Source organism: Urocitellus parryii, chromosome 1 (assembly GCF_045843805.1).
Source record: "Urocitellus parryii isolate mUroPar1 chromosome 1, mUroPar1.hap1, whole genome shotgun sequence".
Lineage (NCBI taxonomy): Eukaryota > Metazoa > Chordata > Mammalia > Rodentia > Sciuridae > Urocitellus > Urocitellus parryii.
Genome location: NC_135531.1, coordinates 239,664,056 through 239,678,913, shown reverse-complemented (window position 1 = coordinate 239,678,913; position 14,858 = coordinate 239,664,056). Strand labels below are relative to the sequence as shown.

General features: G+C 33.8%; 1 protein-coding gene across 1 annotated transcript in view; it reads left to right on the top strand.

Moving 5' to 3' along the window:
• Nucleotides 1-14,858, top strand: part of Col5a2 (collagen type V alpha 2 chain) — a 133,716-nt gene that overhangs the window by 102,980 nt on the left and 15,878 nt on the right. Inside the window, exons 22-43 of the mRNA XM_026389042.2 lie at nt 61-114; nt 354-461; nt 1,223-1,276; nt 1,830-1,928; nt 2,410-2,463; nt 3,137-3,235; nt 3,348-3,401; nt 3,491-3,544; nt 4,467-4,520; nt 4,992-5,045; nt 6,275-6,319; nt 6,547-6,645; nt 7,621-7,728; nt 8,012-8,065; nt 10,263-10,316; nt 10,682-10,735; nt 11,172-11,225; nt 11,617-11,724; nt 11,840-11,893; nt 12,429-12,482; nt 13,136-13,297; nt 13,929-14,036. Of these exons, the coding sequence (XP_026244827.1) occupies nt 61-114; nt 354-461; nt 1,223-1,276; nt 1,830-1,928; nt 2,410-2,463; nt 3,137-3,235; nt 3,348-3,401; nt 3,491-3,544; nt 4,467-4,520; nt 4,992-5,045; nt 6,275-6,319; nt 6,547-6,645; nt 7,621-7,728; nt 8,012-8,065; nt 10,263-10,316; nt 10,682-10,735; nt 11,172-11,225; nt 11,617-11,724; nt 11,840-11,893; nt 12,429-12,482; nt 13,136-13,297; nt 13,929-14,036 (1,638 nt within the window). The remainder of the gene's footprint in view (nt 1-60; nt 115-353; nt 462-1,222; nt 1,277-1,829; nt 1,929-2,409; nt 2,464-3,136; nt 3,236-3,347; nt 3,402-3,490; nt 3,545-4,466; nt 4,521-4,991; nt 5,046-6,274; nt 6,320-6,546; nt 6,646-7,620; nt 7,729-8,011; nt 8,066-10,262; nt 10,317-10,681; nt 10,736-11,171; nt 11,226-11,616; nt 11,725-11,839; nt 11,894-12,428; nt 12,483-13,135; nt 13,298-13,928; nt 14,037-14,858) is intronic.

Sequence of the window (14,858 nt, the reverse complement as noted above, 5' to 3'; positions counted from 1 at the left end):
TAGAGCAGGTTGGACTTGCTAAATGTCCTGGTTTCTACAACAGTTAACATTTTATTTTAGGGTGATCCAGGAGTTCCAGGTTTTAAAGGAGAAGCTGGCCCAAAAGGGGAACCGGTAAGCCTTCACTTTTATTTTTATTTTTTTTTTAAAGACTAGAAGAGCATAAATGTTATTTGGAAGTGTACATCTCAGAATGCTCAAGAGATTAAAAAACAATGGGACTAATAATAGCTTTGGATGAAAATACTTTGTTTATTATACTTTAGGATTTGTGACTGGCTTTATTAAATGAGTCTTCCAACTATTCCACTTGTCAAAGAGCTCCTCTGGTAACTTCCTTATGTTTTTAACAGGGGCCACATGGTATTCAGGGCCCAATAGGCCCACCTGGTGAAGAAGGCAAACGAGGCCCTCGAGGTGACCCAGGAACAGTTGGACCACCAGGCCCAATGGGAGAAAGGGTGAATTTGAATAACAAAATACATTCTTATAGTTATGGGGGAATTGTATGAGTAAGTTTGGGGATAATAAGGAAAACTAAAGCATTTAAGGGATCCACTGTAATGACCTCAAAACAGTTTAACATGGTTGTTGTGTATAAAAAGAGCCAACTGTCTAATCATTCCTCATTCATTTGTGCGACACATATTGATTGAATCATTACCAAATGCCAATTTGAGATTTTGGTACTTGGAATACATTAGAAGACTTCTGTCTACTATGGTCTGAGCCTTGTGCGGACATTAGTTTACTTTGGTGGGGAGATGCAATTAGAAGCCAGTAGTAAATAAAAACATATTTACACATTCACTTATTATCTAATGGGCTGGCATGGTGAAGAGTTAACTAGAGTATATGATAGTGATATAATGTTAGATTAGGTGCTTAGGAAATAGGGTCCTTTGAGAAGATACAATTTTGCCTTAGACCTAAGAAAGAACATTCTTAGCAGAGGAAAAACTAACTCCTAAGCCAGAAGGTCAGAGAGGATTTGGTCATTGTGAAGGTCAGAAGAGGCTGCTGTGACTGCAGTATGATGAAACAGATCTGAAAGGGGCAACAATAATCCAAAATTTGGACAGAGCTCAGAGCTGTCAAGGGCTTCTCACACAAAACAATACTAATGGCTCCTAAAATTTTATAATAATTAAAATAAAAATTAATCGCTATATTCCAAAACTGTCAATAGCAATTTAAAGATTATATTTTTCATCCTTTGTAGGGTTCTCCTGGCAATCGTGGTTTTCCAGGATCTGATGGTTTGCCTGGACCAAAGGTGAGATCACCCCACATTGCTGATGCTCACGTGGGTGGTGTTTAAAAGAGGCCAAGTACAGTATGGTGATGAATCTGGCATGAATCCAGATCTAGAAAGGAGGTGGATGCAGACATCAGGCCTGTCCCTAAACTGTGTAACTGTTTTTCTTTAAGAGGACTCAGACAGGAGGATGATGGTTTAAATATTATGAGAACTTGTTTTCAGACTTTTGAGGCACATTCCAGAGATGAAAAAATAATAGACTTTTACTTTAGCTGATATATATCTTTTACTCAGAAATTTAGCTCTTCCAAGATTCTATTTGAATTATTGGAGTGAGGTTCTAAACACAACTTTGATTAATTAATGATGGGAAAACCACTCTTTTACAAGATGAATTCAAGTTACAACAAAATGTTTAATAACATTGTTTCAAAGAAGTCTTTGTAACATCTTTGACAAATTAGTTGTATATTAGTGTGGATTTGTAAAATAAGAATTTAACCTCTCCCTGCTTTTGTTTCCCTGTTCTCCTTTCTTCTTCTAACTAGTATCTCTTGGTTTGGAACAGGGTGCTCAAGGAGAACGGGGTCCTGTAGGTTCTTCAGGACCTAAGGGAGGCCAAGGGGACCCAGGACGTCCAGGGGAACCTGGGCTTCCAGGTGCTCGGGTAAGAACCTGGAGTTATTTGGTATATGAACCCAAAAGAAATCCTCCTAGTTTATCCATTGAAGGTTTTTTTGCTTTTGCTTTTTTTTTTTTTTTTTACAACTTGGAGCATTTTGTTTTTATGATTTTGATCTGATTGTTTGAAATATTGTTTTAAATTTTTTTTTCACTTATAGACAACATGTTAACTTATAGTCTTCGTTTCTCAAATAAGGATGTACTAGTAGCTTTGCCATTTGACATGAGAAAAAAAAATCTTGTTTTCATTACTTGCTAAAAAAAAAAAAAAACCCTGCTTGTTTAGACTTTGGTACAGATTTCCTGATAAATTTCACTTTAACAAAATATCATTGGAAATATTATTTAAACTCGGGAATTGGCCATCTATTCAATCTTTAACAATGCAACACTATTTTTCCTGTTTAGAATCTTTACTTAAATGTCAGTTTAGCAACAAATTGACAGGTGCTTTTCATTTTCAGGGTCTGACAGGCAATCCTGGTGTCCAAGGTCCTGAAGGAAAACTTGGACCTTTGGTAAGTAATTTAAATAAAAAGCTATTACCTTGATATTTTTAAATAAATATGCAATTTAAATGACACTAATTTGAAGTTAATATTTTGATTATATGGATGTTATATTTTCATGCTTCACCTAGTAAATTCTTCAGATCTTTTATATTTTCAAATTGAACAAAATCTAGATCAAATTTCATTGAAATAAATGTTGGAGTTTGAAATTCCATAAGTGAAGAGAGTTGAAATGATGCTATTTGATATTAGTGAAATTTGTCTACTAACAATGTTCTCATTCTTCCAATTTTATATATTTAAAAGATAAGTAGGTATGACTCTTAAGAGGTGATATATTTTGAGCCCTTACCTTATACTGCATTGTAAAACAAAGTCCTGAATTTTCATTACCACAAACTAGAGTAAATGAAAGAAGGAGGAAAGATTCTTCCTATGAATATGAGAATGTCAGGAAGTGTGAGGACAAGGCTTATGCATACAGTAAGAATAAAATCTGTGCTGTAATTACTCCAAAGATTTAAGAGATTTTCTAAAAACCATCCAAATTTTCTGAGTCACTAAAAAAAGCCATGGGGTAATTTACAATTTATATAACTTTTATAGCAAACAAAGGAAAATGACAAATTTAGAATGCAACATTAAGAGAGAACTCACATGTTTCCTGTCTATCCTATAGGGTGCTCCAGGGGAGGATGGCCGACCAGGTCCTCCAGGTTCCATAGGCATCAGAGGGCAGCCTGGGAGTATGGGTCTTCCAGGCCCGAAAGGTAGCAGTGTGAGTACAGTGTATAATATATGCCACCTCAGCAGAATCTGCATTGGAAGACCAAGGTATATTTTTTTAGAAAAATTATTGAGTTTTAGAATAACTTCAATCTACTCTTTAGGGTGACCCTGGAAAACCGGGAGAAGCAGGAAATGCTGGAGTTCCTGGGCAAAGGGTAACTATCCATTTTCTGCTAAAAAAAACAAATATGAAACTGTCGAAATTCTCATTGTCTCATCTTATGAATTCTCTGTGTGACACTAGGGAGCTCCTGGAAAAGATGGTGAAGTTGGTCCTTCTGGTCCTGTGGGCCCTCCGGTATGTGACCTTTTAGTGATTATATTTTTAAATCAAATTTCTTGGTGATGTTTGTCCAGGATTTATGAATACTTATTGAATAAATTTCAGGAAAAGTGAATACAAATGTGTGAGGTAGAAAAATTTTAGTTATATCTTATCACCTGATTCCTTGTGATCTGGTGTTTCCATCCTTTTACAATAAAATGATTGGCCTTTTCATTTTAAAGATTTTTAAAAATCTGATGACAAAGACTACCTTATTATCTTTATAAGTTGCAATTGACTTTGACAAATATTTTATATTTTATTAAAATTTTAAATACTAATTATACCTATCTTCTTCCAATAATGTAGCTTACAAAAATTTATTTAAGATGGCTTTTTTTTGAAAAGATAAAAATAGTAATATATATTCTTTGAGGTTAGGTTTTTATTTTAGGATTTTAGAGTTGTTTATCAGAAATATTTGGGCATATTTGCTGGTTTTGGTGTGGAACAGCTTAATTATGTTTCTAAAATGTCAGCTTTGCTTTCTTCAGTTATTCTAGTTTTGAAGCTGTGATTAATAATTCTTATGGCACATAGAAATAAACTACAAGAGAAAATATCATCCTTTTAGATTAGATATGGGAAAATGATGGATTTTTTTCCATGCTCAATTTGCCCAACTTTCTTATAATTTGAAAATTGACTCCAGACATTTTCTGTTTGGATCAAAAAAAGGAAAACATGCCATCATTCTCTTCACTGGCTTTAGATGATATTTTCTCACCAGCAGAAACTTCAAATAATACCATTTGATAGATTTTTTAATTCTAGTCTGTTATTTAGCCAACATGATGAACATGCTGAAAGGAATACTGGAAGTAAGCTGTTTCCATGAACAGGAAGCAGACATAAATCTATCTGTATTCATGATTTTCTTTCCTTCATGACTTAGGGTCTAGCTGGGGAAAGAGGAGAACAGGGACCTCCAGGACCCACTGGCTTTCAGGTATGCACTAATTCAGGTTTCTGTTCTTCCATTGAATGGTTTTAAGATCTGAAAAGTTAAGGTTGAATGATGTGAAATTCTCACATTTTCAAAAAAGTCATCCCCCTTTGAGTAGATGGGATAGATATTTGGATAAAATCAAGCATTTTTGTTCAAAGGAATGGAATTCCCCTGAAAAACTGATCAAACACAAAGCTATTAACAAATTAAAAATAATTAAATGTTCCTGATAACTGAACAAGGCTATTAAACTGTAAGTCTTATCATTTTTATGGGCATAGTCACTAAAATTTGTTTGGAAAAACTTTCATGATTTATCTATATACATGTTTTGCTTAATGTGTCTACATAATATCTTTTGCTGGGTATATAATCACGGAGGTTCTATGAATTATAAAAGATGAATTGTTAACATTGATAGACTACTTATTTTCATAGATTCAAAATTTTATTTCCTTATGTTCATTTTAGGGGCTTCCTGGGCCTCCAGGTCCTCCTGGAGAAGGCGGAAAGCCAGGTGATCAGGTGAGATTTTAAATAATAATAATAACAACACTATAAATTGCTGGCTCATGATATTACTTTTTATGAGTGAAGATCTGTTCTGATTTTTTTCCATATATCTCTTTGAATCTTCAAAAGAATCCTATGTACCATGTATTATAGTTATCTCCATTCTACAGATGAGGACAGTGAGGCACAGAGATACTAGATGTCTTTCCTAAAGTCACACGGCTGATAGTATTTGAACCCAGGTTTTCTGTTTTCCAAGACTGTGCCCTTAACTAGCAAATATACCTTACCATAGCCATAGAGTTTCACTGGAGGATTTATACACAGTTATAAACACATATAATGATTTTAACATAAGTTAATTTATTTTTTCTTTGAGTGATTCATTTGTTGGTTACCATTCAACAAGTATTTCCTGAACATTTCTTATACTTGGCTCTACTGAGAGGAACAAGATGGATATGGGCATTGCCATCATATTAAGAATGGTAGAAGGTGGAGAAAATAAGAAGAGAGTTACAATACAGCATGTTCTGAAAGCAATAATAGGGGAGATTGCATATGTATGAAAACATGAAAGATGCACCTAATTCAGATAGACATAAGGGTCTAGGAAAAGTTTCTGAGACAAAGTAGTATCTTGTATGAGATCTGAAGGATGAACAATGGCAAAGGCAGAATGAATGGAAGGACTTTTCATAATACTATGAAATTGGGGTTTTAGGAAGATCATGTCACAATGAGAACAAGCTGTTTCAGAAGAACCCATAATTCCTCTTAGCGCTTTGTCCATAACATATGTCTAAAAAAATATTTACTAAATTAAGTAGGACTTAATTGGTTCTATTTAGAAGATCAGCTCTTCACTGTTTTTTATATTATTTCTCTTTATGTAAACTTTTCTATGTTCTATTGGGATATAAAAGGCTTTGGGATATATTCTTTCGATAAAAAAGTATACCATACTAATTTTGTGCCAGAATATTTTGCATTTTTTCATTGCCAAAAAAATTAAACATTCAGATATAATTTAAATTTTTCTGGAAAAATGTTTCTATTCAATAAATGGATATTCTTTTATTTTAAAAGTATATGTAGTTTTCCTTCTTTAATATTATGGACTTATTCAGCCTTCAAATGGTACTCAGAAATAAATTTGATGTATGATCTAAAAAGATTTCTACTAATGCCTTAGAGCTATCTTAAAGTTTTTCTTGCATTTTTAAAAATTGTATTTGTAGGGTGTTCCTGGAGACCCTGGAGCAGTTGGCCCATTAGGACCTAGAGTAAGCATTTTCTGTTTATTGATTAATTTTGCTTCCCACTGGCTTCAATTTTAAAACAGCATCTTTTATCTTAAAAGGAGTTTTGATTTATGCACCAAATTAAAAAACTTGAATTATGAACAAGGCCGCTTCTAAATTTTTCTCTAGTAAATGCCATTTATAGAAACATTTTAAAACCATTTTTAGATGAAGTATTGAAATTATTTGACATTCTAATATTATCATAGGGAGAAAGAGGAAATCCTGGTGAAAGAGGAGAACCCGGAATAACTGGACTCCCTGGTGAGAAGGGCATGGCTGGAGGACATGGTCCTGATGGTCCAAAAGTAAGTACCACATTGATCTCCATACTTTAAAAAGCTCTAAAATTACTGCCTAGCAGGTTCCGGATGGTATTAGAATGTGTTTCACTTTTTTTTTGCAAGATGAGTTGACTTTATCATTTTATTATTCAACAAATATTTAATGAGTGCCTACTAGGCATTTTCCTGGCAAATAAAGAATGAGCTCAAAAGAAGACTTTTCTGCAAGGGAGATAATGCCCTAAGGCATATGATGATATGATTCACACACATGCCTATTCTTAATTCTTATTTAGATACATTTTATTAATAGCTTCCATGAGTAAGCAGAAACAAGAAATTGAAAATCACATTTTTTACTAAAGCTATTCTTAATCACATGCTCCATTTTCCTTATCTCTGGTTGCACAATTCTTTTTACACATGTGAAAATATGTACTTTTTGAACCCTGAAGATAGAATACATTATAAAGGAGAAATCAGCACCCTTCCCTTTTAAGTGTCATTGGTAGGAAGAAAATAATGCAGCCAGCTTCAGTATGCACAATTGAAGTACAATTTTCCATGATCATGTAGCATGATAGCTCTTATACTCTTCAGGGAACAGAGTGATTGGATAAGATTGAGTTTAATCTAACCACTAATTATCTGAAAAAAGAACTTAATAACACAGGTTTTCTTAAGAGAGTACGGAATCAACATTTCTTTCCTCTAAATGTAATCTCATCTTTATGAGTCTAAGATGTTGCCAATAAAGGAAAAAAAGAAAAATGCAAGTCTATTACGTTTATTTTAATTGGTATTTAATTTTCTCTAAAGAGAAAAGTTGGAAGCATAAATCAAAAGTCAAAAATCAAATCTGATTTAATTCCTAAATAAAAATGGAAACATTAGGTTGAACTATGTAAAATTGCTGACATTTAACTACCATTGCCCTACTGAAGCAGCAATTTCACATGTTTAGTCTTAACGTGGTCACTTATTATTTGCCCATTTTAGGGCAGTCCAGGTCCGACTGGGACTGTTGGAGATACAGGCCCACCAGGTCTTCAGGGTATGCCAGGAGAAAGAGGAATTGCTGGCACTCCTGGCCCCAAGGGTGACCGAGTAAGTCTCTTTATTTATCTATTTATTCCACTTCATTTCTTTAGATGTTCTACTAATAATGATTTCTTAAGCAGGCTTTTCCTTCTACCATTCTGAGTCTCACATCACCTATTCATTGATTCTTCTAATAAATATTTTTTGAGAAAGTGCACAGTGCCAGGAACTGCTCTAGGCTCAAGGGACACAGCTGTGAAGTCAATTAAGCCCTTGGACCCATGAAACTTTCTCACAGGTGTGGGAAAGAGATAATTGAATGGATAAAGTATTTTTTATGCTCTTCCAGGGCGGCATTGGAGAGAAAGGTGCCGAAGGTACAGCTGGAAACGATGGAGCAAGAGTAAGTGAGAGCATTTTTTTTTTTTTTTTTGTAGCAGGGCGAGGAACCAACATTATAAGTAGTATATGAATATTCTTAATTTTTCAAAATATTGTTTATCACATTTCATTGGTAGTCAGAATTTAGAGAATGATGGTATTTGAGATGTTATGTGAATCAGTCATGGATACTTATTTGCATACCACGAATTACTGGAAGCCCAAAAGTAGTCATTGTTGAAAAAATTAAATAAAACACAAATGTATTATGTCTGTGGAATGGTGATTTAAGGGAGTGGGGTGCCTCTTTATCTTTCTCTGTCATCTTTTTATTTCATGTGCAATGTTTAATTCTGTTGAAATGTTGATTTAAAGAGCGTCTAGACCTCATTCCAGTGCAAAGTAGAATTTTATAGTGGCTAAAGTATGTTAAGTGTTTCTCAATATACTGAATATTATAGGTGAGAAAATTACTGCCCAGTGACTCATCATTTATGCTTTCATCAATGAACAGTCTGGATAAGTGGAATGTTAAGAAGAATGATTGAGGGGCTGGGGTTCTGGCTCAGCACTTACCTAGCATGCATGAGGCACTGGGTTCAAGCTTCAGCACCACATAAAAATAAATAAATAAAATAAAGGTATCCTGTCCATCTACAACTAAAAAAATAAAAAAAGAAGAATGATTGACACCAAAGCATTGTTTAATGTCATGTCAAAAAATTGACATTTAACAAATTTAAGGTCTTCAAAATTAGAATATATTTGCAGGTCCAAGGATAATCAGGGTAGTAGGACAATATATTTTCAGACATGAATTATTTCCTCATGGAAGAATGGTTAGCACAGTGATTCAAATGCTCAGCATTTTCTGTTAAGAGTTCACGATATTTTGTGAATTTTTCCTGTGTCAGTGAGACATGATTTGCTGTTATTTTCATGTTGTGCCCTGGCAGTAGCAGTTGCATCATTAAAAAAAAAAGATAACCTTGAGCCACTTTCTGGTACTTCAAATTGAGTAAAATAGAGAAAACTTTTATCTTAGGTGATATTGTCCCTTTATCCTTATGAAAAAATTTAGCGCATTACAAACACTTGCTGTCTCTTCCCTTTTTGTTAAAACAAATAGTTGATTTAATATTTCAAAAGCAATTTAAGTAAATCTAGAATATTGTTTGTATTCTACATCAAAAGTGTTATGGAATGTATAGTAATAGTACAAGACTGTTGGAAGGAATGTTACATTTAGAGTTTAAATCCAAAGTGCACGTCTACTGTGCCTGTGAATTGCCAACTTGGTAGGCTCGGCACTAAGCAATGGCTTCTTTAGTTGTAGTGAAGGCAGTACATTATGTTAGGAAAGAGGGAGAACAGAACATCTGCTGGAATCATATAATAAAGGAAAAATCAATAGCATGTGCTCTCTGTATGGAAAAAGCATCTGTGACTATAAGTAGCAAAGTGATCTTTGTATTTAATCAGATCTTTTAAAGAATTACCTTGAGTAAATTAACAGAAAAATATCATCTCATTATTGATACAGAGAATATAAGAACATGGTTTTCTCATATTCATGTCAAAATATGAAATTAAAAGTCATTTTTGTGACCTAACTTTCTTCGGCAATATTTACAGAAATTAAATAATGAAAGAATATTTGGGCTGCATATGAAGAGGCAATCCACAAATATTGGTAGAGACATTGTTTTAGGAAGAACTCCCACACTCCAAATGTAAAATGCCACATAAGCTTCAGTGTAGCTGGGTAGTGACTCTCTTTTTCATTTCAGAAGCATGTAGAAAATTAAATGTTTACTATCTTTATAATTATAATTTAGGAATATGTTATAAAAGAAGAAAAGCCTTTTCTTCAATCTATATTCAACTTTCAAAATAGATATTAGCAAAATGAAAGAGGCTAAGAAACATAGAAACATTATTGAAAAATAACATTACTTTAGAACTAATGTTTAAAGACAGTTTATGTAGGTATGGGTTGAGTTGGTTTTGTTGGGAAAATCTGGTGGAAATGGTAATGGAGCAGACAGAAAAAATTTGAAAATATACAGATTATGTCATTATGTCATATGTATTATAAATAATAATTTGAAAAAAAAACAAATAAGCTGTAAAAATAGGATTTCTTTGTTTCCTTACTTAAATAAGGAGATTTATGTGCATTCTTATTCTCAGTATGCGTATATGCTATTCATTGACAGGGTCTTCCAGGTCCCTTGGGCCCTCCAGGTCCTGCAGGTCCTACTGGAGAAAAGGTAAGTCACAAATTGTTATTTTGTGCACTCAAAAGCATAAGAGGGAAATAAGGATCTTGTGTAAATAAACGGGAAATCAGTAGGATAGAGGAATGGAGGAAGAGAGGGAAAGGGGAGGTATTTTAGGAGTGAAATTGATCAGCTTATGTTATATAGATGTACAAATATGCCACATGAAACCCACTATTCTGAATAATTATTATGTATCAATTTTTTTAAATGTCTGAACGCTGGCTCTTTCATAAAATTTTGAGGTAGAAGATCTCATAATTGTTACCCACTATCCACCAATTCATGTTGCCCAACATTCTACAATTGTATTATGTTTCACCTTGGACAATAACTGTCTAAAATCTGCTTTTTAGGGGGAACCTGGACCTCGAGGTTTAGTTGGCCCTCCTGGCTCCCGTGGCAATCCTGTAAGTGACAATATTTTGATGGTTTTTAGTGTATGATTGAGCAATAAAACAACTTATCAATTGCTATCTATCAGCCATCTACCTACATATGGTTATAGTGATGTCCATGCCTACTGATTTAGGCTATTTATAACTTCCTCGTTTTGTTTTCAACCTTTACTTTTCTAATTAAACTTTAAAAATTTATGAGCTACACAATCTAGTAAGTCTAGGTAGGTAGTTTGTTTACTAAATAAGAAAGTTTGAGACTTCTATGTTCAGAATTTTGTTCTATGACCTCTGTCTTTTTGTATTACCCTTAAGGATCTTCCTCTGGCAATGTATAATTTCTTTATATATATGCTTCAAAGTACACTGAATTTATTACACCCTATTTAAAAATATTGTACTTATTTAGAATATGTGTGGAGATTCAGTAATCTTTTTCTTCTTTTAGGGTTCGCGTGGTGAAAATGGCCCAACTGGGGCTGTTGGTTTTGCTGGACCCCAGGTATAATTTTCAAATATCCTCAATTTATAAGTTGACACTCCTCTGGTTATAGCAATGAGTTAAAATGTCATTGTCATATTTTTGAAGGTATATTAAAGTTCTGGGAAGTATATGGTTTTGTTAACATTGATTCCCATTTTCAATACAGCTTTTCATAAGCTGGCACAAAAATTGAGTTTGTCACATCTGAGTTTGCTTATGTAACTATAATTTTAATAATTTATAGTTTTTTAAAACTGTCTTCAAAGATCTCATCAGGGTTTTGATTTTTGTCCTGTACTTTAATATTGTATGCAAAGCTTTATTTCATAATATATAACTAATTTTATTAGTGATTAATATTAAATATTTTGTCCATAAATCTGTTGCTCCTTTGTACAATTGCATATAGGGTCCTGATGGGCAGCCTGGAGTAAAAGGTGAACCTGGAGAGCCAGGACAGAAAGGAGATGCTGGATCTCCTGGACCACAAGGGCTAGCAGGATCCCCTGGCCCTCATGTGAGTTAAAAACAACAACAACAACTTATAACTTGAGTCCAATACTCAATGTTTGGTATGTATATTAAACTAATTGTGCTTTACTGCAGTACTTTTTATTTTCTTTCCAATTTAGGGACCTAATGGTGTTCCTGGACTAAAAGGTGGACGAGGAACTCAGGGTCCACCTGTAAGTTATTTTGATATTCTAGGAATTATGTACAGCTAGTTCAGTTATCTAGTACTTCTTGGCCATGTAAAAGTTAGTCTCCATCTGAAACTGTAATGTTATTTTATGTATCAGCTATTTTGTAGAGCAAAGGGTATTTGACTAAGATGGCGATCTAGGTTAAAATAAATTTTGTAATCTTGGAGACCCAACTGCTTCATGTGTAAACATAAATAATTTATTACCCAAGTAAAGGGGTAAATGAATAATGTGAAAGCACTTAAAAATTTGATTATTGAAAATATTTATGTGTTCTTTGCCCTACCTATGTAAGTTCAAGATAAATGAAAAGTTGAAAGAAAAAAAAATAGGACCCTACCCACCAATTAATCTATTTCTCAAAAATGTATAATACATGAGAAGAAAAAATATATGATCACAACATGGAAGGGAATCTAAAGACTGAAGTCTTCCTTGAAAAAAAAACAGATCTCAGGAAAATATGTATAATTAAATAATATTATTTAATATTTGATCATATAATATTATTTCTTAGGGTGCTACAGGATTTCCTGGTTCTGCTGGCAGAGTTGGACCTCCAGGCCCTGCTGTAAGTTAACTTAGTGATTCAAGTCATTGGTAGCTAAGTAATTACGTATAGACACTTGATATATCTGAGATATTATTTTTATTTAATTCCTTACTGGCTTGTTTGCTAGTTTAATGCAAACAATTCCTACTGGTGTTTCATCAAAGCAAATTCATATTTAATAATCCAATATTTATTGGAGGGACTTATTTGTGAGTCATTTTTAGCCCTAAAGTTTCATGATTATTGGAGTACTAAGTACTAATAGTATTATGTACTTATCATCATTTTCTTTAGTCCAGAAACATCTATGAAACTTTGTAATAAATGTTATTCTGTCATTATAAGATCAGGTTAGACAGAATAAAATATTAAATATTCATAATTAGAACAGAGACTTAAGTTTGAAAAAAATTTCAAAATACTTTTACCACTCTTTTAATAATGATTCAAAGGAACTTGTCTGCAAATGATATTTAGATTTTCTCATGGGAAATGAATGTACAGCTGTGCTTTCTTTGTTTTCTCTTTTATTTAAATATGCTCAGTGATCAACAGGAAAAATGAATCTAAAAGGCTCAGCCATCTGCATTTGAGGCAGAGCCCACTGAACCAAGCCTTCTTACTGGGCTTCCACTCTGCCCTCCTGGGTGTTCCTTTCTGTATTATACTAGGGAGCTCCAGGACCTGCAGGGCCCATAGGGGAACCAGGGAAGGAAGGACCTCCAGGTCTTCGCGGGGATCCTGGCTCTCATGGACGAGTGGGAGATCGAGGACCAGCTGGCCCACCCGGTGGCCCAGGAGATAAAGGGGACCCAGGAGAAGATGGGCAGCCTGTAAGTTTAGAATCTTTGTTTCAGACCCCCTCCTGTTGAGATATTGCACATAGAAACCCATAATAATCATGGTCACAAAGAAACTGCTGAAATATTATTGTGGACACATGTAAGTGCATTAAGCTCCATAGATGCTTAATTTAAAATCCTCTTCTCAAAAAGAAAGTATCTGCATAAATATAAAAAATTAATGTACATAGTTTTCAAAAACTAAATCAAAAATTATTTTTCATTTAAATTAAATACAGATACACATACACATATTATTGCTCTAATAGCCAACTGCCTCCAAATATGAATGTGTTAGATACTGTTTGTTTACTTTTAAAATTTATTTTTGTCTTTTTAAAAGGAGAAAAAATGTTTTTTGAATAGTTCTCTCTTTTTTTTCAATCAATATTCACAGTATTTTTCAAGGTCACTTTCATTTGATGTGCTATTTTCACCTTTAAATAGAGTTGGAGGCTCAGTGTGAATTATAATTTATGACTGCTCTTATATAGACTGGTTTTGTGAGACAGAACTTTTTTCATATCCCAGACCTATAAATCTGTAATCACTCTATTGTAAATTTCCTGGATATGGATTTTACTCTGCAGAATTTTTAATTAGAATTTATTCTCAACATTAGGGTCCAGATGGTCCTCCTGGTCCAGCTGGCACAACTGGGCAAAGAGGGATTGTTGGCATGCCTGGGCAACGTGGAGAACGAGGCATGCCCGGCCTGCCCGGCCCAGCGGTGAGTCGCTGCAATCGACAGTATTTCATCTGATGTATGCAATTTAATTTGTGCAGAGAAAATTGATTTTTTTCTTAATGAATAGAGTTAAACAGTCTTGAATCAACATAAATTCTGAGTTATCTTAAAAACCAGTTGATCTTAAATGTCAAATGCTTAATTACCTTTCAAAGTCTTTGAAAAATGTATTTGTTTAACCCTGGGACTAGAGAAGTAGCCAATAAGGAATTGGACTTTTGGTGACTCTTAAATCTTTCTTCAAAGATTAAAAGAGATCCATGGAGCTAGAGAAGGGGGATAATCTCCTGGTGAGTAGGTAGCATCTTTTTAAATAAACATGCTTAACAAAACATCCATATTTCACGGTAAATTACCGAAGAGAAGAAATAGTTGAGCTGAAGTAATATTAGAGGTGGATGTGGGTGAATTATCAAGAAGGACTCTGAAGACAATCCCCTGTTCCCTGGAGGGAGCTTAAGAATCTCATATTATTTGAAATATGGATGAAAATTTGATTCAATATTAGCTTTGAAGAGAGTGAATTTCACCACTGAAAGTTTACAATACTTGAGAAAAAAATTAATAATGTTTTTATATGGAATGTGGCTAGAGAAGTGTACTCCCAGGATCTTGGTACTGTGACATATCTGGGTAGAAATCTCAAACCAGTCAATTAGGATTTAAGGGATATCTTATTGTTGTCAGAATTGAACCAAGGATCTGAAAGTAAAATTCCTTGGTAGTGACTAAAATACCAGAATACAGTACTATATTGAGCAGACGAGGCAGGAGTGAAATAGATTGAGTTTATGTTACTAGTAA